A 22,505-nucleotide genomic window follows, 5' to 3' on the forward strand; every position below is an offset into this window, starting at 1 on the left:
CCGCTCGGGTCTGTTTTGCATGGGACGTCTGGAGACCCGCCTGACTTCAAGATGGCCGCCGGCTGGATAACGTGCATGGACCTCACACGTGTTGCCGGGTTTTCAGCTCATTCATTTCTGGACTGCGCACTGCTCAGGCGGCCTCCTCTCATCATCCGCTTCACTCAGGGCTTCACGACAGGCAGGTGGGTGAGGGAGTCTTCACGCTCGCTGCTCTAACCTGGGGACGCGCGTGTCAGCGTCGTCGTTTTCCTTCCTGCCCTTCAAGCGCCGGCCCTTTTCCAGTGCAGGGCGCGTTTCGCGATCTCGCTCCTTCTGCTGCTGGGCTCTCACACGCTCCGGGCGTGTCCCGCGAGTGACGGCGCTTCGGCTGGTTTCTTCGTGTCCAGTCCTTCGCCAGTCTCGTCAGCGTGCTGGTGTTCTGGGAGAGCATCTAGCTCGATCCCACCCTCGTCGCCAGCTGTCGTGTCTTCGCAGCGCCAATGACGACAGACACGATAGGTTTACTTTCGGACTCTTTATTCTCCTGTCCTTACACCAGCATGGCCCTACTCTCAACTGCCCTTTCCCTGCCCCTGCTCCGCCCCTTCCTGTCGGGGCAGTCCTCCTCTTACTCCACCCACTATACTCCACCCACACAACCACTAGACCACCTCATCTCTACAGGATGGGGCCTCCAAGTGGCACTCAACTCTAGGACTGTTGCACGCTGTGGCTCCCCTGCCTGGGGGCGCACTGAAGGACACACACACTGCCGTTCCGTTTATAGGGGGGGGGACACTCTGTCGTGCTAACTTAAAATCAGGTTCTCCCAAGCAAAGCGCTCCACACACTTTGTGAAAAATAACAACTAGTTGAAGACGCATTCGCGCCCCCCTGGGAATGCAGCCATGGACTCCCAGGGGGGCGCGCCCCACCGTTTGAGTACCTCTGTTTTAAGCTAAGGGCTGTAGGAGAGTAGGGTCTGCAATCCTATGATCACCCAGATTTTTTGCTTTTGCTTCATTGGTTTACGACTTTCTCCGGCTGTGGGCCTGCCAATCAGACCCACAGCCTAGCTGTTCTCTCTCGAAATTAACACACATGTACGTTAGGTGCATCCACTAATTGGAACTGGGCCACCTTGTCAGTCCCTGTCTCAGCATACCACAGGTATCCAGGGCATCGGTGTACCCAGGGCCTACCAGGGGCTGAAGCATGTATTATGCCCCCCTGGAATGGCCGCCCAAATCTGACACAACTGGCTGCACGACAGCTGGGGCCACGTGGTGTAATCACCCGTTGCTGTAGGTGTAGTATTCCTACACCTAAACCCTAAAAATGGACACATGGATTCCTATCAGTCACTCCTATAGCAGGCCTTATCAATCCTGAAGGCAGAGTGCAGGGAATCATGTGGGACGGTGCTCTGGCGCGAGCTGAGCCCGTCGACGGCTTGCGGAACCAAACCCTAATAGCCGTTCCATGGTGACGCGGGCCAACTACTTTTAAGGCATTATAATCCTTGCGGTTATCTGCTAACTTTGGCATCGCATCACCTATACATGTCGAGTAAGGTGTCATACGAATGGGAATACGAACCCCTCGCCAGTCCTGGTGACGGGGTTAGCATTCCCCCCTTTTAGAGGGACACGACATGGAAGTAACCTTGAACCCCGGTTAAAGTTGACTCAAGCCTCAGCATCACAAAATGGATGCTGCCACCAGACACAAGTCTGACCTCCTGCTGCTGGGGGACCTTCCAGCAAGGGGAGCTTGGACAAAGGGTTTCCTGTCGAGGGCGGTGTTAGCACCGTCCCAGACAGGGTTTGTGTATCCCAGGTAGGCAGGGCTGAAAGGAAGGTGACTGCAAGTGGCACCCCGGTGCTCACTGTGCATAGCCCGGCTCAAACCAGTTTCGGGGGCGCACCAGCCCCTGAGCTGGCGCGAAGCCGGACAAAGGATGGGGGTGTAACCACCCCCCTCCTGGCTCCACCCATAGGTAGAACCTAGTCACGGGCCAGCCCCTTTCTCTTAGAATAAAGGTAGGAGCGAGTCCCCTTCCCAAATTGGATAATCAGATAATCGGATAACTCCGAATCACGAACTACTTTCCACGAAAGGAACTCTTGACTATTTCTGAAGACTCTCCCTTGTGGCTAAGGAGTAGCCACCCTGCACCAGCAGGCACCATCTAAGCGCTTGCGGTTTGCTGTAAGTCTCTCCTACGGATCAAGACTGCCCAGCTCGACGAGACCCGAGTACCCTGCCATCTCTGACCTTTTACCTACCTCATCGGCCCAGCTGAGAGTCGTAGGTGTGACGAGACCTGCGGGACCGGCTATCTTCAGAACCTGCACGACGCTTATCTAGCACGCCCACCGAGGAACCCTCGAGTGAGTGCACCTAGGGTTTGAGAAGCCCTAACCCTGAGCAGCTCCAGCATCGAAGTCTGCCTCCCCAGCATCCCCGAGATCTCCGTGGGGGCCCTTCCGCTCCTTGTTGTTCACCGCGTTGTTCGACCACTTGCCGACCGGCTTGTGGCCCTCTTCACGACGCACCACGATTGTTTCATCACTAGTCTGGTTGCTCCAGACTGGCTCTTGCTCCCCTTCAACAGAGGAGTACCACGGACCCTCCTGGTCCACTCCCGACGCCATCTTGACTCCCCCGCTTGGGTTGCCACTGCCAAGATCCGCTGCCCCTGCCTGGGCCCAGCATCATCGACAGCAGACACCTTCGTGGGACAGCTCGCCCTCCATCCTGGTCGCCGCCGCGCCTCCTTGTCCGAGGAACAGCCGAGTCCGACGTCACCCACTCACCTGGTCGAGGTGACTTCAGCCGGTACCCTCCTGGTACCCACACGATCGCTGGCTAGCGGTTGAGAACTGAGTCCCCTCTGCTTTCAGGTTTCCTTCATCACCGATCCAGGTTCGGATCGCTCCGAACATCGTCACTGGTCGCCTGCCAGCAACTTCTTCTTTCAGGCTCCTGAGACTACACGAGGACTCCCGACATCTTGCCGAACTTCACGCAGCCGCAGCCTCCGGGCTAGGTAACTCGAGCATCTCGGTGCTCCATCGCAGGTTCGCTCTACAAGTGTCCAGTTCCTTTTTCGTTTAGTCCCACTGATCGGATCACTCCGGAATCAGTACCTCCAGACTCTAACCATTCGCATTTCACTGTTAGTGTAGATGGTTTCTCGTGCCCCTCGGGCATTTGTGTAAATTGTGCAACTGAAGTATTTTCCTAAGAGTTTTGTAGTGTGCTTAGCTCCCTGACTCATAAAGAGCCAGGGTAGTCTTGTTATAAATAAATATCCTTTTATTTTCATAACAACTTGTGTGGTGTCCTTTCACTTGGTGTTCAAGGGGTATATGTGATGGTAAACAGCTGGCTTAACACGCCCTCTAGAGTTTAGCCTAAGACTGCTCGTATCCACGCTACTAGGATAGCTGGTCAAAAAGGTTGACTTACAACCAATCATCAATAAGGGTCGTTTGGAATGATACACAGTGATCACTAGAATAGTGAGCACTACATATCAGGCCAACTTCTCACATTGGTGAGCAGCGGTTGGGATTTGAGCTTGCTGTTGTTTTACCACACACGTATCCTAAGAATATCGCAGTGAAAGATCACATAAGTACCCAGGTACATATAACTTAACTTAGAATACTCCGAGTTCTACTGAACCGGCTGTTGTAGTGTAACAGGGCTTAGCACACCCTGACTACAACTCTTAGCAAGGGATCAGTAGGTAAACCCATAGTGTAGGTAGGTGCAACACTTACACCTCACTAGAAAAGCATGTCGGTCCACGGAGAGTCTGCAGGGACTCCCCTAGTGGTCAGTGACCCTCCACAGGTCGTGTCACGGTATGCAACTCTTAGCTTCAAGGAGATGAGACAACTGTGTGCCTCCAGGAAGCTAAACCAGGGTTCTAACCCTACCATCGCAATACTGATAGGTCTCTTAGAGGCGTACGATGCTAGGAGGTCCTCTAACCCAGGTCCCCCCAGTGCGGATGGGAACATGCCTCCCTTAGAGGGAACCCTCGGTGACCCAGACCTCGACCTCCACACAGAGGAGGAGGACGAGGACGAGTTATCGGGAGACGAGGCAGACAAAGGTCCAGTAGTAGTCGGCAGGCTTACAAGGACCAACTTAAGCAGGCATGAGAATGGAACTGGGGGAGCCCCGGGCCCACGCTCAAGCAGGCTTAACCTTGGGAACGGACGAGCTAGGTCTCTCTCCAGAGGCTCTGGCAGATCGGTTCATACACATGTCTCTCAGGCACCTTCTCAGAGAGGAATGACTTCCCCTCAGAGGAGGGAGCATGAAGCGAAGATGCGGGAGGTCAATCTGAGGATCGAGCGGGAAGAACTTGCCCTCGCCAAAGAAAGACTTGCCTTAGCCCGAGAGCAGAAATTAAGTGGGTTAGATCCCACTGGTGGCAGCATTCTCCATAGAGAGAAAGACAGGGGTATAGACACTAGACACCTGAGTAAAATAGTGCCCCCCTTTAAACAAGGGGACGACATCCACAAGTGGATAACTGCCTTGGAGAGGGCCTGCACTGTCCAGTGCGTCCCCCCAAGTCAGTGGGCAGCTATACTGTGGCTTTCCTTTGAAGGTAAAGGAAGGGACAAGCTCCTCACTACAAGAGCTGAGGATGCTAACAACTACCAAGTCCTGAAGAACACACTGATTGATGGGTTCGGCTTAACCACGGAACAGTACCGGGTGCTGTTCCGGGACACCCAGAAAATTCAGTCTCAGGATTGGGCTGACTTTGTCGATTGTGCCACTAAGGCTTTGGAAGGCTGGTTGCTGGGTAGCAAGGTTACTGATTACACAGGATTGTACAATCTTATCATGCGAGAACAGATTTTAAACAACTGTCAGAACCAATTGTTGCATCAGCACCTTGTCGACTCGGATCTGACCTCTCCCCAAGAATTGGGAAAGAAGGCAGACAGATGGGTCAGAACAAGGGTCAAGCAGAACCAGAATCAGAACCAGGGTGGTCAGAAGAAAGCAGACCAAAAGGGTAACAAGAACGAACAAAATGACCAGAAGTCTTCGACAGGTCCCCAACAAACCAAAGAGGGTGGGGGTCAGGCTTCACAGAAGAAGAAGACTCAAGAAGGCCAGTCAAAAAGGTGGTGCCAATACTGTAAAAGTAAGACTCACTGGTTTAGTGAGTGCACCAAGAAAGGAGGGCAAACTCCTACCACTGCAGCCCCTAAGGCACCTGCGCCCCCTAGTACAGTCAGCAGTGGTAGTGCGCCTCCCAAGGCATTAGTTGGGTTAACCTTGGGAACCGAGGGGAGTGACGACTTAGTCGGCACGCTCACTCAGGCCGTCCTTGTCTGTACAGGGGATATGGATATGTCCCCTGATGCCAGTCCCAATACTTTGGGCAAATACAGGCAGACACCTTTGATAAATGGAAGAGTGGCCCAGGCCTACAGGGACACGTGTGCCAGTGTCACCATGGTGACGCCTAACTTCGTGGACCCTGGACAGATCATGCTAGGTACCAGTTACCTAGTGACCAATGCCAGCAACGTCACTACCAATCACAGTATGGCAGTTGTTGATTTCTCCTGGGGAGGGGTAAGTGGCCCGAAAAAGGTTGTGGTTAGTTCAGACCTCCCCGTAGAATGTCTGTTGGGCAATGATTTGGAAACGTCACAATGGTCAGAAGTGGAGCAGAGGACTCACATGGAAATGTTAGGTTTGCCAGCACATGTCCTTGCTGTGACCAGGTCACAGGCCAAAAGATGCCCCACTGAACAGGTGCTGGATCCTGGAAGAACGGACCAGACACCTTCCAAGAAAAGGAGCAGTAAGGGTAAGGCTTCGCCTTCCCCCTTGCCCCAGGTCGTGGATCAAGTCTCCGAGGAGGCTGACCTTAAAGAACTGAGGGAAACTGAGCCGCAAGAGCTTGAACCTGGTCAGGTTGAGTTTCTGGGCTCAGGGGGACCCTCCAGGGAAGACCTGGGGAAGGCACAGTTAGACTGCCCCTCACTTGAACCCCTCAGACAGCAGGCCGCTGCTGAGGCTGCAGGGAACGCCACGGGTACCCACAAAGTGTACTGGGACGATGGACTCCTGTACTCTGAGGCAAGAGACCCCAAACCTGGTGCGACCAGGAGGCTGGTCATCCCCTTGTCTCTGAGAGGTTTCCTTCTCACCTTGGCCCACGAGATTCCCCTTGCAGGTCACTTAGGCCAGAATAAGACTTGGGACAGAATTGTTCCACACTTTCACTGGCCCCACATGTCCGAAGATACAAAGGAGTTTTGCCGCTCCTGTGTCACTTGCCAAGCCAGTGGTAAGTCAGGTGGCACGACAAAGGCCCCCCTCATACCACTACCAGTGGTGGGGGTACCCTTTGAACGAGTGGGGATCGACATTGTCGGACCAATGGAACCCCAGACAGCATCAGGGCACAAGTTTATACTGGTGGTGGTGGACCACGCCACCAGGTATCCTGAAGCTATTCCCCTTAGGACCACTACGGCACCTGTGGTGGCACGGGCCCTACTTGGAGTGTTCTCCAGAGTGGGCTTCCCTAAGGAGGTCGTCTCAGACAGAGGTGCAAACTTCATGTCGGGATATCTGACTGCTATGTGGAAGGAATGTGGTGTCAACTACAAGTTCACCACACCCTATCACCCACAATGCAATGGGCTGGTTGAGAGATTCAACCGGACCCTAAAAGGGATGATTCACGGACTACCTGAAAAGCTTCGGCGGAGATGGGATGTCCTGATACCCTGCCTCTTGTTCGCCTACAGAGAGGTCCCGCAGAAGGGGGTTGGCTACAGCCCTTTTGAGCTTCTGTTCGGACATCCTGTAAGGGGACCCCTTTGTTTGGTAAAGGAAGGATGGGAGAGACCTCTCAGAAAGCCGGCATCAAACATTGTGGACTATGTGCTCGGTCTCCGCTCGCGGATGGCGGAGTACATGGAAAAGGCGTCTAAAAACCTTGAGGCGAGCCAAGAATTACAGAAAGCTTGGCACGACCAAAAGGCTGTCCTGACTGTGTATCAGCCTGGACAGAAGGTGTGGGTGCTGGAGCCAGTGGCCCCAGCAGCACTCAAAGACAAATGGTCTGGGCCCCACACGATCATTGAGCAAAAGGGAGAGGTCACCTACCTGGTAGACCTGGGAACTCCCCGGAGCCCCCACAGGGTGCTCCACGTAAACAGGCTCAAGGCATATGTCGACAGGGAGGGCATGGGCTTGCTCATGGCCACAGATGAGGGACAGGAGGAGGAGAGTGACCCTCTCCCGGACCTGCTCTCTCAGAACCCTGACGATGGATCAGTAGATGGTGTTGTCTTTTGTGGCAGCCTCTCTGGACATCAACAAGAGGATTGTAAACAGGTTCTTCAATCCTTTCGACATATGTTCTCTCTGACACCCAGTCAGACCAAGTGGTGTACCCACGAGGTCGACACTGGGGACAGTCTGCCCGTAAAGAGTAAAATCTATCGGCAACCTGATCAGGTCAGAGACTGCATCAAGACAGAGGTGCAGAAAATGTTGGAGCTGGGAGTCATTGAACCCTCGGACAGCCCCTGGGCTAGTCCCGTAGTGCTCGTGCCGAAACCTCACACCCAGGGAGGTAAGAAAGAGATGAGGTTTTGCGTGGACTACAGAGGTCTCAATGCGGTCACTAAGACCGACGCCCACCCGATACCAAGAGCAGACGAACTTATCGACCGGTTGGCTTCGGCCAACTACTTAAGTACGTTTGACCTGACAGCTGGGTATTGGCAAATCAGGTTAGCTGAGGAGGCCAAGCCCAAAACAGCATTTTCTACCCCGGGTGGGCATTATCAGTTCGTGGTAATGCCCTTTGGTTTGAAAAATGCACCTGCCACCTTCCAAAGGCTGGTGAATCGAGTTCTCACTGGGTTGGACGACTTCTGTGCGGCGTATCTGGACGATATCGCTGTCTTTAGCTCCACCTGGGAGGATCACCTGGTCCACCTGAGGAAAGTGTTAGAGGCCCTGCAGAAGGCAGGCCTCACTATCAAGGCCACCAAGTGCCAGATAAGGCAGACACAGGTTGTATACCTGGGCCACCTTGTAGGTGGAGGCCAGGTTCAACCGTTGGAGAGCAAAATACAGGCCATCCAGGACTGGGCTCCTCCAACCACCCAGACTCAGGTTCGAGCTTTCTTGGGCCTGACTGGTTATTACCGGAAATTTGTCAGAAATTATGGATCCATTGTGACCCCGCTAAACGACCTGACAAGTAAAAAGATGCCAAAAAAAGTTCAGTGGACAGCAAGCTGTCAGAAGGCGTTCGATGACCTAAAGCGGGCCATGTGCACAGCACCTATCCTAAAGAGTCCAGACTACTCCAAACCATTCATTGTCCAAACAGACGCTTCGGAGCTGGGTGTGGGAGCTGTTCTATCGCAACTGAATTTTGATGGTCATGACCAGCCCATAGCTTTTATTAGCAGGAGGCTGACCCCCAGAGAGAAGAATTGGTCAGCTATTGAGAGGGAGGCCTTTGCTGTGGTTTGGGCCCTGAAGAAGTTGAGGCCATACTTGTTTGGCACTCACTTCAAGATTCAGACCGACCATAAGCCCCTCTTGTGGCTAAATCAAATGAAGGGTGAAAACCCCAAACTACTTAGGTGGTCCATTTCCCTACAGGGGATGGACTTCACAGTGGAGCATAGACCTGGCACTGATCATGGCAATGCAGATGGGCTCTCCAGGTATTTCCACTTAGAGCAAGAAGACTCACCTGGTCAAGGTTAGCTTATTGTCCCAAAGTTTGGGGGGGGGTCATGTAGGAGAGTAGGGTCTGCAATCCTATGATCACCCAGATTTTTTGCTTTTGCTTCATTGGTTTACGACTTTCTCCGGCTGTGGGCCTGCCAATCAGACCCACAGCCTAGCTGTTCTCTCTCGAAATTAACACACATGTACGTTAGGTGCATCCACTAATTGGAACTGGGCCACCTTGTCAGTCCCTGTCTCAGCATACCACAGGTATCCAGGGCATCGGTGTACCCAGGGCCTACCAGGGGCTGAAGCATGTATTATGCCCCCCTGGAATGGCCGCCCAAATCTGACACAACTGGCTGCACGACAGCTGGGGCCACGTGGTGTAATCACCCGTTGCTGTAGGTGTAGTATTCCTACACCTAAACCCTAAAAATGGACACATGGATTCCTATCAGTCACTCCTATAGCAGGCCTTATCAATCCTGAAGGCAGAGTGCAGGGAATCATGTGGGACGGTGCTCTGGCGCGAGCTGAGCCCGTCGACGGCTTGCGGAACCAAACCCTAATAGCCGTTCCATGGTGACGCGGGCCAACTACTTTTAAGGCATTATAATCCTTGCGGTTATCTGCTAACTTTGGCATCGCATCACCTATACATGTCGAGTAAGGTGTCATACGAATGGGAATACGAACCCCTCGCCAGTCCTGGTGACGGGGTTAGCATTCCCCCCTTTTAGAGGGACACGACATGGAAGTAACCTTGAACCCCGGTTAAAGTTGACTCAAGCCTCAGCATCACAAAATGGATGCTGCCACCAGACACAAGTCTGACCTCCTGCTGCTGGGGGACCTTCCAGCAAGGGGAGCTTGGACAAAGGGTTTCCTGTCGAGGGCGGTGTTAGCACCGTCCCAGACAGGGTTTGTGTATCCCAGGTAGGCAGGGCTGAAAGGAAGGTGACTGCAAGTGGCACCCCGGTGCTCACTGTGCATAGCCCGGCTCAAACCAGTTTCGGGGGCGCACCAGCCCCTGAGCTGGCGCGAAGCCGGACAAAGGATGGGGGTGTAACCACCCCCCTCCTGGCTCCACCCATAGGTAGAACCTAGTCACGGGCCAGCCCCTTTCTCTTAGAATAAAGGTAGGAGCGAGTCCCCTTCCCAAATTGGATAATCAGATAATCGGATAACTCCGAATCACGAACTACTTTCCACGAAAGGAACTCTTGACTATTTCTGAAGACTCTCCCTTGTGGCTAAGGAGTAGCCACCCTGCACCAGCAGGCACCATCTAAGCGCTTGCGGTTTGCTGTAAGTCTCTCCTACGGATCAAGACTGCCCAGCTCGACGAGACCCGAGTACCCTGCCATCTCTGACCTTTTACCTACCTCATCGGCCCAGCTGAGAGTCGTAGGTGTGACGAGACCTGCGGGACCGGCTATCTTCAGAACCTGCACGACGCTTATCTAGCACGCCCACCGAGGAACCCTCGAGTGAGTGCACCTAGGGTTTGAGAAGCCCTAACCCTGAGCAGCTCCAGCATCGAAGTCTGCCTCCCCAGCATCCCCGAGATCTCCGTGGGGGCCCTTCCGCTCCTTGTTGTTCACCGCGTTGTTCGACCACTTGCCGACCGGCTTGTGGCCCTCTTCACGACGCACCACGATTGTTTCATCACTAGTCTGGTTGCTCCAGACTGGCTCTTGCTCCCCTTCAACAGAGGAGTACCACGGACCCTCCTGGTCCACTCCCGACGCCATCTTGACTCCCCCGCTTGGGTTGCCACTGCCAAGATCCGCTGCCCCTGCCTGGGCCCAGCATCATCGACAGCAGACACCTTCGTGGGACAGCTCGCCCTCCATCCTGGTCGCCGCCGCGCCTCCTTGTCCGAGGAACAGCCGAGTCCGACGTCACCCACTCACCTGGTCGAGGTGACTTCAGCCGGTACCCTCCTGGTACCCACACGATCGCTGGCTAGCGGTTGAGAACTGAGTCCCCTCTGCTTTCAGGTTTCCTTCATCACCGATCCAGGTTCGGATCGCTCCGAACATCGTCACTGGTCGCCTGCCAGCAACTTCTTCTTTCAGGCTCCTGAGACTACACGAGGACTCCCGACATCTTGCCGAACTTCACGCAGCCGCAGCCTCCGGGCTAGGTAACTCGAGCATCTCGGTGCTCCATCGCAGGTTCGCTCTACAAGTGTCCAGTTCCTTTTTCGTTTAGTCCCACTGATCGGATCACTCCGGAATCAGTACCTCCAGACTCTAACCATTCGCATTTCACTGTTAGTGTAGATGGTTTCTCGTGCCCCTCGGGCATTTGTGTAAATTGTGCAACTGAAGTATTTTCCTAAGAGTTTTGTAGTGTGCTTAGCTCCCTGACTCATAAAGAGCCAGGGTAGTCTTGTTATAAATAAATATCCTTTTATTTTCATAACAACTTGTGTGGTGTCCTTTCACTTGGTGTTCAAGGGGTATATGTGATGGTAAACAGCTGGCTTAACACGCCCTCTAGAGTTTAGCCTAAGACTGCTCGTATCCACGCTACTAGGATAGCTGGTCAAAAAGGTTGACTTACAACCAATCATCAATAAGGGTCGTTTGGAATGATACACAGTGATCACTAGAATAGTGAGCACTACATATCAGGCCAACTTCTCACAAGGGCTATCGAGGTTCCAGGGTGGGAAGTATGCCTTAGCAGCCCAAACTGGCCATTGTCATTCTGTATGTGATAATGAGCCACAGACAGAATGACAATGGGCGGGAGGGGCTGCGAGGAGGAGTGCTAGCCCCCCCCCCCCCCCCCCTTCCCCCCCTCAGGGAGTTGAGGCCTCTGGCAGAGAACAGCTCTGCTCCCTGCAGGGCCCAGAATTACAGACAAACAGCGTCTGTAAAATCAAGGGCGTCTGCAGGGGGGGGCAAGGACGGGACCTCCAGGGGGGGGGGCGGCAAGCGCCCCTTCTTGCCCCCCTTCCCCCTGCGGACGCCCATGCATGACAGTAACCCGATTCACGGCCCCATTCTCACGATTTTTTCTAAAAAATCTCCCACTTTACTCTTCTGAAAAGTTGGCATGTATGCTAGTATGATATTTGGTCTGTGACTAAGGGAGGATTTAAAATTCCACGCTGCATCATGGCTGCACAGCTTTGCAGTCTATGTGTAAAATAATACTTTTCAGATTTACTTGTTTCATATAGCGCAAGCTTGCTCTGAAGGTATTGGAGCCCTTTAATTGGGTACCAGCTTCATTACACAAGGAAACATTATTTGTTTTGTCCCTGAAACCTGCACATGTGGTTCTTCCTCTACTCTACTTGGTTCTCATCTCCGTTCCTCTATGAAATGTATCTCCGTACACTTACAATGCAATCCAAATTATTGTATAACTCAACTGTTTGAATAAATCACTGTTCAGTAGTAAACACATTGTGATTTTGAGCATTACTTTGTCACTAAATGACGCTAACTAAATAAAATGGTAACTTCAGCATCATAAAACATTTTACGAGCGGGTGTAGGCAAATGTAACGTCATCCATAAAACTCTACATAGCGAGACCCGACGTGAAGGGATTGTGTCTGCCTTCCCTGATTGGACGACGGCAGCCTTGCAGTGCGTAGTAGTGAGGCCCCATAGAATTTTTTTTTAAAATAATTTTATTTTTAAAACTCGCAATTTTTAAAATAAAAATGTACCATAGACAATATTTTGAGACCATGTTTATAACTAACACATGTACGGACGGAGTTGAAAGTCAGCACTTCAATTTTCATTTCGCTATTTAGAACACCTTCGAAGTCTTTCTTTTGAGTCCTTGCTACAGTCATCCAATGATGTCCATCCAACTGCATAGGTTGCTCGGTTTCTGGCTACCCGTCTGACTGTGATTGGTGTGAATCTAGATGGAGCCGCGAGCAAACCAATCAACGGGAGCCACGGTTTGAGATCCGGGGCAGACGAGGGAGCGGCGCATGGCATTGGCAAGTAGATAATGCCAGGCTCATCCGGGTGTGCTGCACTCAGACTCACCTCTTCTCATCCACAACACCACCGGCCCACTCAGGGGCACAGACTTTTGCGGACCTGACTTCGACATGGCAACAACGCGACTTCTGTTAGGTAGGACTGTGGCTGTGTGTGTTTATAATGCTCGACAGCTTCCTTATATAATATATTATATATACAATTCATTCGTCCAGACCATAGAGTGATATGTTTATCCCCATGTCGTTTTCCTTTGTATCCTCCTTACAGAAGCATTCTAACAGAAATAAGGCGTTATTATTGTGAATGACCACTTCCTTCTTCATAACTTGGCGTGTCAAATATTTTCTAAGTTGGGATGTGTAAGGAATTTCATTCATAACTGTTGCTGTCTAAAATGTAAGACAGAACCGAAGATCCGATGCTATAGATTTTGTGCGGTTAGGTGTGTAGCACTCCCTGCATCCCTAATTAAAAGTTTAATTGAACCGAAAAGTGCCGGCTAGAACACGACCGACTAGAAAGTTTAAAGCTAAGTAATATCGAAGTGCCGCAGATCAAGTAAACCGTCGCTACTGGTGGTGTTGAAGAGCAGCGCCGATTGGTTCATGTTTATTCTGCTTTAAATTCATGCATTCGATTTTTATTACTTGGTTGAAAAAAATATGTTAGTCAGTTGAGACGGTGCGCTTTAACTCTTCTATACAGAGGATGTAGCCTTACGGCAAGAGAGGTCGACCTCGAAGCTGGAGAACATCCTGTGATTGTGGGCAAATCACTTAATCTCCCCGTCCCTAACAAATAAAAGAAGGTCCCTCTGTAACAAAACTGGTGTACGTGTAAAGCGCTCTGATACCTGATATCTTCGGGTCTAGTTCGCTCTATATAAAATTAATAATAATGAGCAAGTAGTTATTTTCCATAAACCGTGTTTTATATCTTCGGGTCTAGTTCGCGCTATATAAAATTAAAAATATGAGCAAGTTGTTCTTTTCCATAAACCGTGTCCTTACGCATTTATTATTCTGTGATTTGTAGAATGATTAGTAGGCTCCACAGTTGTTGACAGTTCTAATCTGTCCAATTCCTCAAACAAGGAGCCTCAGTCACTTGCACGTTTGGCACTTGTATTTTGGACATAAAAATAAGTTTGTGTTAAGCATCTTTAGTCCTGTGTATGCCACAGGAGCAAATCGCTGGTAGAGTTAACTCACTATTCAAGTGTGACATTTTCTTTGGTCCCGTTTATTAAGATCTTTATTGCCATCTCTGTTTCATTTTACAAGCATCTATTAAACGTGGACCCGGGCGTTGAAGAACTCTACCAAGTGAAAAAATATTGATAGAGTAAACCAGTCAATTGGACAGACTCATTTGTCCTAATAAGATTAACTGTAGGAATGCGGAGGAAAAATCAAACGAGGGGAAGATTTGGGGATTAACCTAGTACAGCATCTGAAAAAAAATGGCTTTGTACATAATGGAAGATGACCTGGTCCACGGAATCAAATGATTGGTCCTAAACACAGGTAAAGGTCATGTGAGGTATAATATTTATTTCATATAGTAGAGTTTATCTTGATATACATATTATTTTGCTATTTGGTACCATCCTGCTCAGAATCATTCTGAGTACGTTCTTGAATGTGTACACATTGGGTTCTTTTCTCATTATAAGAAAGTTACACAGTTTTGAAAACTTGCCACCCTTTTCGGCCGAGCCTAGAGCAGCACACATGCTCTACGAGGCATGCTGTAATCCCTCTCGGGGTAATTGAACACCGGCCCACTTTTTGATTGGTTGCTTAGTCTGTCTTTAAACATTCTATTGCTTTCAATGATGAAAAGTGTTCATTTGTCCTGCCTTGTGGCTGTTTTGTTACTGCCCAGGCAACCGCCCCTGCTACATGACTCCTTTCACTAGTGGCCTTATGTTTTCTTTTACTTTATTTCCACCGTCTCCTCTCAACTCGTGGGTGCACAGTGCTGCCTCCAGACCCTATTCCCTTAATCTCCCTGTGCTTTCCACTAACACCTCATGCTTGCAGCTCCAGAAACATCTGTTATTAATTGTTTAACATTTTACGCAGGCCATTATTGTTAAACTGCGCTGCTTTAACTTTATATTTATGGAGCTGAGTGCCATGCTGTGCACTGCATATGTAACTCCTCCCCTTTTTCTGCTCTACGTAGTGCTGCAGCTCATCAGGTTTCTTCGGGCGGCTTGGGAAATCTCTGTGCTGAGCTTTTTAGAACCTCTAATTATTTGTATATACCTGTGTCAGTCAGGCGTGCAATGCCCATAGGGCTTAAAGGGCTTCAGCCATCCCCCCCCCCCCCCCCCCCCTCCCTGTCATGTGTCTCAGCTAAAGCTGGTGCGGGCTCGGCTGGGCAGTGTCTGGAGTCTTCTCTCCAGCACACCCGATTTTCTTTTCCCCAGGTCTTTAAAGACCTTTTGCATATTTCCATACCTTTTTGTAAACTGGTTATGAGGCTTAGTTTTTTTGGGGGGTTCCAGTACCCCTTGAGCCCCCACTCTACCTATTCCTTACATTTGTATTTATCATTTACTGCCGTCGTGTGAGAATGCATTTCATGAAAAGGAATATAAAGTAGGGTTGTCAAAAGAAAAATGCCAGCCATGTGTTGTTTAAAGAGCCTTACCGCCTCTTGACACTAAGTAGGGTTATAAATATAAAAGTATGTATTCATTTGTAATGTGACTTTTCTGTCTTTGTTCCCTTTAATTATCATTCATGGATCATCCAGGCAGCCCTAGAACAAAATTAAAAGTGCTTTCTATTTATATTTGGTGTTGGAAGTATGCCTGTATAAGCGCTACAAATACGGCTTTAGGTGACTTTATTTTTGTACCATCTGGGACATCAAAATAATGAGCTGGCAACCCTTATTATAAGACTTGAAGTTTGTTTCAGGATCGGCACATTATTTATTTATTAATGCTATGATAGCAATAGTTTAACTTGTATCTTAAACCCTATGCCGCCGTCAGTAACATGCTGAGTTACTTCATGTGTCTGGGAGTGCACCCTGCATTCAAACAACTCCCTTCTAGTTCTCACCCTTCACTTTCACGCTTACCCTGCACTCATAGTGATCACAATGCACCCACAATCACGTTGCACTCACACCATTCACCGGCTCACCCTGTCCTCACAGTGATCACTCTGCACTCACAGTACACTTGCATTGTTTACCCTGTACCTCACCCTGCAGTCACACAAGCACACTACTCACCCTGCACTCATGTGACACTTCACTCACCTGTCCCCCTCACTGCTCAATCTGCAATTTCACTCAAACAAGCCCATCACCAACCATGCATTAATTTGTCCCACTGTGCACTTACATCCGCACTTAAATTCATATTGTCACCTCACTCCCTCTGCAAGCACTCCTCTTACCCTTCTATCACACTGTTGCATCGCTCACCGTGCACTCACATGGGCACTCCTGCCACTCACACAGCGCAGGGTTAATGTGCCTGCTACAAATAACTTGTACCATGCAGATCACAGAACTGAGTGTGAGTAAACTATGAGTAGTACTATAAAAAATGTTTTTTTTGTCAGAAAGGTGCTATAGAGAAATGAGGTGCATTGTTGGTGAGTGGTAGTGAGGGAATTCATGGAGAAGGTGGAAATGGGGGAGGGGTGCCAAAAAGACTGTTGCACCGTGTGAGACCAGTGGTAGGGCCTGCCCTGGCTGGGTGCGTTAGTCCCCCCTAAGTTTGAGTCTCGTTGGGCCCCTGGTTACCGTGTCATACCGACCCCACATGCGATCCGCAGTTAAATGTGATTACTGTTTTTTTATCACCTTGTCAACAGCGAAAGTCACTTTTCTCCTAGCTCCCCCGGTTCACTTACGACCCTTGAGCTATTGTATGTGGGCAGGGCGGAAGCAATGTCTGGTTTCCCCAGACTAATGCTGTTTCCTTGTGTCTTTGAAGCGGTCCCTGGGAAGTTTCAGAGGCTATAATGCTATCTGCTGGCCGGGGCAGCTGGGAGCCGATAAAATAAGTCCTTGCTGCTGCTGTCTGCTAGCCCAGAGGGCCTTTGTGGATTCACAACAAGCGCCTCGGGCTTTTTCCATTTTAATTTCTGTACATAGCTGGATCAGGTGTGTGGAATTTAATAAAATATCTACTTTTCCATTTGACAGGTTGCTTCATAAATTTACTTGTCCTGTAAAAAAAATCCACTCTTTCTTTTGTTGCCACGCAGTGCGGCGATGTATTATAAAAGCTCTGATAATGCCATTCTATAATGGGGTTTGGTTTCTCGCAATTACCTCATTTTGCCACCTTTCCATCTACATAATCAATCAATCAATCATTTGTAAAGCGCACTACATACCCGTGAGGGTCTCAAGGCGCTTGGGGGAGGGGGGGGGGGGTTGCGCTGCTGATCGAACAGCCAGGTCTTGAGTGTCCTCCTGAAGGACAGCAGATCTTGGGTCTGTCGTAGGCTCAGTGGGAGGGTGTTCCATGTCTTGGCGGCGAGGTGGGAGAAGGATCTCCCGCCGGTGGCTGTTCTTCAGATGCGTGGGACGTTGGCGAGTGTGAGGTCGGCGGAGCGTAGCTGGCGGTTGGGGATGTAGAAGAGAGCCGTCTGAGGTAGGCTGGGCCGGTCATGTGGAGCGCTTTGTGTGCGTGGATGAGGAGCTTGAAGGATATCCTCTTGTTGACGGGGAGCAAGTGCAGGTTCCTCAAGTGGGGGGTGATGTGGCCGTGTCGTGGTACGTCGAGGATCAGTCGCGCCGAGGCGTTTTAGATGCATTGTAGTCGTTTGATGAGCTTGGTCGGGGCTCCTGCGTAAAGGGCGTTTCCGTAGTCGAGTCTGCTGCTGACGAGAGCCTGGGTGACTGTCTTTCTTGTATCTGTCGGGATCCATCTGTAGAGCTTGCGGAGGGTGTTGAAGCAGGAGGAGGAGACGGCGTTGACTTGCTTGGTTGCGTACATGGTCGGTGGGTGTCGGGGCTGCCCCCAGTGCCGTCGGCCACCAGGAGTCGTCGCAGGCTGAGGGGTTGGAGCCGAGGATGAGGACCTCCGTCTTGTCAGAGTTCAGCTTCAGGTGGCATATCTTCATCCAGTCGGCGACGGCTTTCATTCCTTCGTGGAGGTTGGCTTTGGCGGTGATGGGGTCCTTGGTGAGGGAGAGGATCAGTTGAGTGTCATCTGCGTAGGAGATTATGTTGAGGTCGTGCTGTCGGGCGACATTTGCAAGCGGGGCCATGTTTAATGTTGAACAGTGTCGGGCTGAGGGAGGATCCCTGGGTTACGCCGCAGATGATCTCGGAGGTTTTGGAACCGAATGGGGGGGGGGGGGGGGGGGGGGGAACGCGGACGCTCTGGGTTCTGCCGGAGAGGAAGGAGGTGGTCCATTCCAGAGCCATGTCTCTGATCCCTGCGGCGTGGAGGCGTGCGCATAGTGTGCAGTGGCAGACCGTGTTGAAGGTGATGGAGAGGTCTAGGAGGATGAGTGCTGCGGTTTCACCGTTGTCCAGCAGGGTCCTATTGTCGGTGGTGTCGATGAGGGCAGTCCCGGTGCTGTGGTTGCTGCGAAACCCTGACTGTGAAGGGTCCAGGATTCTGTTTTCTTCGAGGTAACGGGTTAGCTGTCTGTTGACGATTTTCTCGATGACCTTGGCCGGGAAGGGGAGCAGAGAGATGGGCCGGAAGTTCTTGAGGTCTCTTGGGTCTGCCTTAGTTTTTTTTTTTTTTTTTTTTTTCCCCAAAACCTTTATTCTTGTAAATCAGTGACACAGCTATTCAGCCGACAACCCGGAGGTACGGCAGCTTTAGAAACACAACACATGCGAGCGTCCACATTTCACTGACAGGAGAGTCAAAGGTTCTGTTTTAAATGAACACAAACCCAAACCTAAACACAAGTAAGGCGATAAGTACTGTAAGCACCAAAAGGGGTTCCCATCAGGGGGAGCGGGCCCCATTTCGTCCAACAGACACAGGTCTATAGTAAGGGAAAGGAGGGGAAATCAGAGACTCAAGAAGACAAACACATACCAGCAAGGAGTTCAAAGCCGGAAAGAAAGCTAAGGGGAGAGCTGCTCCTCAGGCAGGTCCGGGTCTGGGGGCAGGCATATGCCCCCTCTGTACTGGTTCCATCGCCCCCATACAGAGTGCCATTTCCGAGGGCGCCCTCGAGCACAATACACTGTCTTTTCCCTAAACATGCTCCAATCCATGTTTTCCATCCACGCTGTCAATGTAGGAGGCCTATTAGAGCCCCACAGACGAGCGATGTCGCGCTTGGCTACCATATTCCCTAGGGTCACCCACTGAGTCTGTGCCGCGTCGTGGTCAGTAGGACCCCAAACATTCAGGAGACAACACCGCGCCTCAGGCTGCATGACGATGCCCGTCACCTCCCCCATCACCTCGTGGACTCGCCTCCAAAACTCCATAATCGCACCGCATTCCCAAATAATATGTAGGAAGGTGCCCACCATACCACAGCCTCTCTTACATAAGCCCTCCTCAGAGAAACCCATATGGACCAGCCTGGGCCCCGTCACATAGACCCTATGGAGTATTTTAAGCTGCACCAGCCGCAGGCGCGCGGGGATCGCGACCTCTTTGGGAGAAGAAACTGCATACTGCCAATCCTCATCATCCAGTTCAAGGCCATCCCTGGTCCATTGATCGTGCAACCCTAGAAGAAGATCCGCCCGAACATTAATAAGTTTCTTATAAATGAGCGAGATCGTACTCTCTGGCATATGGCCATCCAGGATCCGGTCCTCTAACGGAGAGGACTCGGGCACCTTCTCCCCTTCTACAAGGACTGACCGCAAGGCGTGGCACACTTGAGCGTAGCGGAAGAACTCCGTGCTCCCTAGCTCATATTCCTTCTGCAGCTCCTCGAATGACTTTATCCTTCCCTTAACCAAAAGGTCTCCAACCCTGGATATACCGATCAGGTCCCACTTCACAAACCCTTTTGTATGCCAAAGCTTTCCCAGAATATCGGAGTCAAAGAGAGGGGTGGCTAGGGTAAGCTTACCCTTCCAGCCCAGTGAATCCGTCGCCACCTTCCATACATGCAAGGCCACCCTGGTGGGCCCCGTAAGGGTTAAGTCCGACGACTTCGAGTACAACGCTCTGTGGTAATTACCCCCACGTAGCAACCATCGGTCCATGGCGAAGCCGGGGCTCAGCGCCGGACCATATACACCATGGTTAATCGCGCTCAACTGGGTGGCCCAGTAATAACGTCGAATGTCTGGAAGCGCGATACCACCGTCGTACCACGGAAGCGTCAACTTAGCAATCGCTATACGCGGACGCCCTTCCCAAAATAGCGCGCGCTGGTGGCTTTCGACCTCACGGAAGTAACTGGCCGGGACCAAGTCAAGGGTATTCTGCAGGGCATAGAGCAGTGTTTCCCAAACTGGGGTCCGAGGACCCCCAGGGGTCCGCGGCACATTCCCAGGGGGTCCGCAGGCAGCAGTTTTAAAAGCACTGCAAAGTTCCTTGTAAAATTAGCAGTTTTCGAGCAACTATAAAAGTGTCAAGAAAATGCCAGTGATTAATGTACCTGCTGGAGAGAGAGGAAAGTTTTGTCTTGGCAGCTTTGACTTATCTAATGTGACACAGAGGGTTAATATGCCTACTGCAAAGAACGTGTACAATGCATTTTAAAAACAGTATTTTATGTTCATAGGTCAGTGGGCTACTGATTTTGTCACAGACATTCTTTTGTCACTGTGCAATTCATAAGGGAAAATCGTAATCTAGCGCCGTGTCCTATAAACTGTCAAAGAGCTGCTTGCAAACTGCATGGTAAAAGTTAGCAACATATGTTTATTCCCTGTCTATCATTATCCTGATGCTGCTATGTTCCCACTTCCTGCACATGAACAATTTTGTAATGCCTTTTTGTCACTTCTATGTGTGCTGCCTAATGCAGCACACATGGAAGTTACAAAACGTCATTTTTCTTAAAGATTGTTTATGTGCAGGAAGGGTCACCATCCTGAACATAAACAATCAAATGTGTTTTGCTTTTTCTGTTGGAAAAAGCAAAAACGAGGAGAAATAAGGCACTTCTCATTTCGCCAAGCTAAGACCAGGTTTTTCATGGTCTTAATTTTGGTGTTGTCTCCTATTTAAGCTGACCTTGTAAATAGAGGGCAGCGTCAAAATCAATGGGTGTTGGAGTAAAACGCCCATTGCAACTCCCACTGCCCACCTTTTTCACGCTAAACATTATGTGAAAGAGGGCCTTATTTACAAGGCAGCGTTAAGCCACAATAAGTGGCTTAACGCTGCCTAGTAAATAAGGCAAAGCCCCTATTGCCACAGGAACATCGCAAAAAGTGACGTTACCATGGCGATAGGGACTTGTAAATATGCCCCTAAAATTCTTAGTAATTTGAGTATTTGTTTTGAGTGCACACGTTTGTTTATTTTTTTTGAATTACTGTTTTAATGTTTGAAATTTAAATCCTACAAATTGCTTGGGGGTCCCCGGCTTCCAGTGGTGACTCAATGGGGGTCCTCAGGTGTCAAAAGTTTGGGAACCACTGGCATAGAGGAAACGGGGAAGAGACATCATTTTGAACAGAGCGGCACGGCCAAGGAGGGAAAGCGGCAACCGCCGCCAGCCCGCCACGTCCCGCCGCAGACGTGCCAAGGGAGGGAGCAAGTTCTTCTCGTATCGTAAAATGGGGTCGGTGGAAATATAGATCCCCCCCCCAAGTACAAAAAGCCCTGCTGGGCTATCTGGATCGAGCAGTTGCGTGGGACAGGCGGGACATCCCCACACAGGACATACAAGTATGACTTCCCCCAATTAATGACAAGACCAGAGTTCCTACCGAAAGAAGTCAAGACGTCACAAACCACTATCAGAGATTTCTTAGGCGAGGTGAGATATAGCAGAATATCGTCGGCGTAAAGTGAAATACGGTCTTCGTGGTCAGGCGACCAACGAATCCCACGTATATCCGGGTGCCATCGTATCCACGCCGCCAGCGGCTCAAGAGCAAGGGCGAACAACAACGGCGACAGGGGACAGCCCTGCCGGGTGCCTCTCCCGAGCTCGAACGGTGCCGACGCCCGCCCGTTCACCACGACGCTAGCAAGAGCCCCTCATAGAGCAACCTCACCCAGCCTACAAATCCAGGCCCAAAGCCGAACTTGGCTAGCAAAGCCCACAGGTATGCCCACTCCACCGTATCGAAGGCCATCGTGGCATCGAGGGACGCCACAATAGCTGGCTCTCGCATCGTGCCCGTCCTAGCAATCACTCCATGGAGGCGTCTAAGATTCAGTGCAGTGTTACGGTGCGGGATAAAGCCCGACTGATCCGGGTGGATCAAGTCGCCAAGCACCCGGACCAGGCAGTTAGCAAGGATCTTAGCAAGGATTTTCGGCTCGGCGTTGAGAAGTGATATCGGCCGATAGGAGCCACACTTGTCCCGGGGCTTACCGTCTTTATGTATTACCACAATCGTCGCCAGCCGTTGATCGAGCGGAAGAAACCCATTCACCCGCGCCTCCACGTACATGGCGCGCAGGTGAGGAGCCAACTTATCCGGACGAAGCTTATACAGCTCAATCGGCAAACCATTTGGGCCCGAAGCCTTACCGGAGCGCAGCGCACGGATAGCACACGCACCTTCGTCTACAGTTATATCTCCATCGAGGTCATCCCTATCAATGGCAGAAAGGCAGGGCAGAGTGATATCACGCAGAAGGTCACACGAGTCCTCAGTCGGCCTATCCGAGACCGA

At 50.9% G+C, this 22,505-nt stretch overlaps 1 protein-coding gene across 1 annotated transcript in view; it reads left to right on the forward strand.

Annotated features, from left to right (window-relative positions):
• Window positions 1-12,678: 12,678 nt before the first annotated feature.
• PDIA6 (protein disulfide isomerase family A member 6) overlaps window positions 12,679-22,505 on the forward strand; it is a 131,285-nt gene continuing 121,458 nt past the window's right edge. The window contains exon 1 of the mRNA XM_085610699.1: window positions 12,679-12,860. Within this exon, the coding sequence (XP_085466825.1) occupies window positions 12,836-12,860 (25 nt within the window). The 5' untranslated portion in view covers window positions 12,679-12,835. The remainder of the gene's footprint in view (window positions 12,861-22,505) is intronic.

This window comes from Triturus cristatus, chromosome 6, assembly GCF_964204655.1.
Source record: "Triturus cristatus chromosome 6, aTriCri1.1, whole genome shotgun sequence".
Lineage (NCBI taxonomy): Eukaryota > Metazoa > Chordata > Amphibia > Caudata > Salamandridae > Triturus > Triturus cristatus.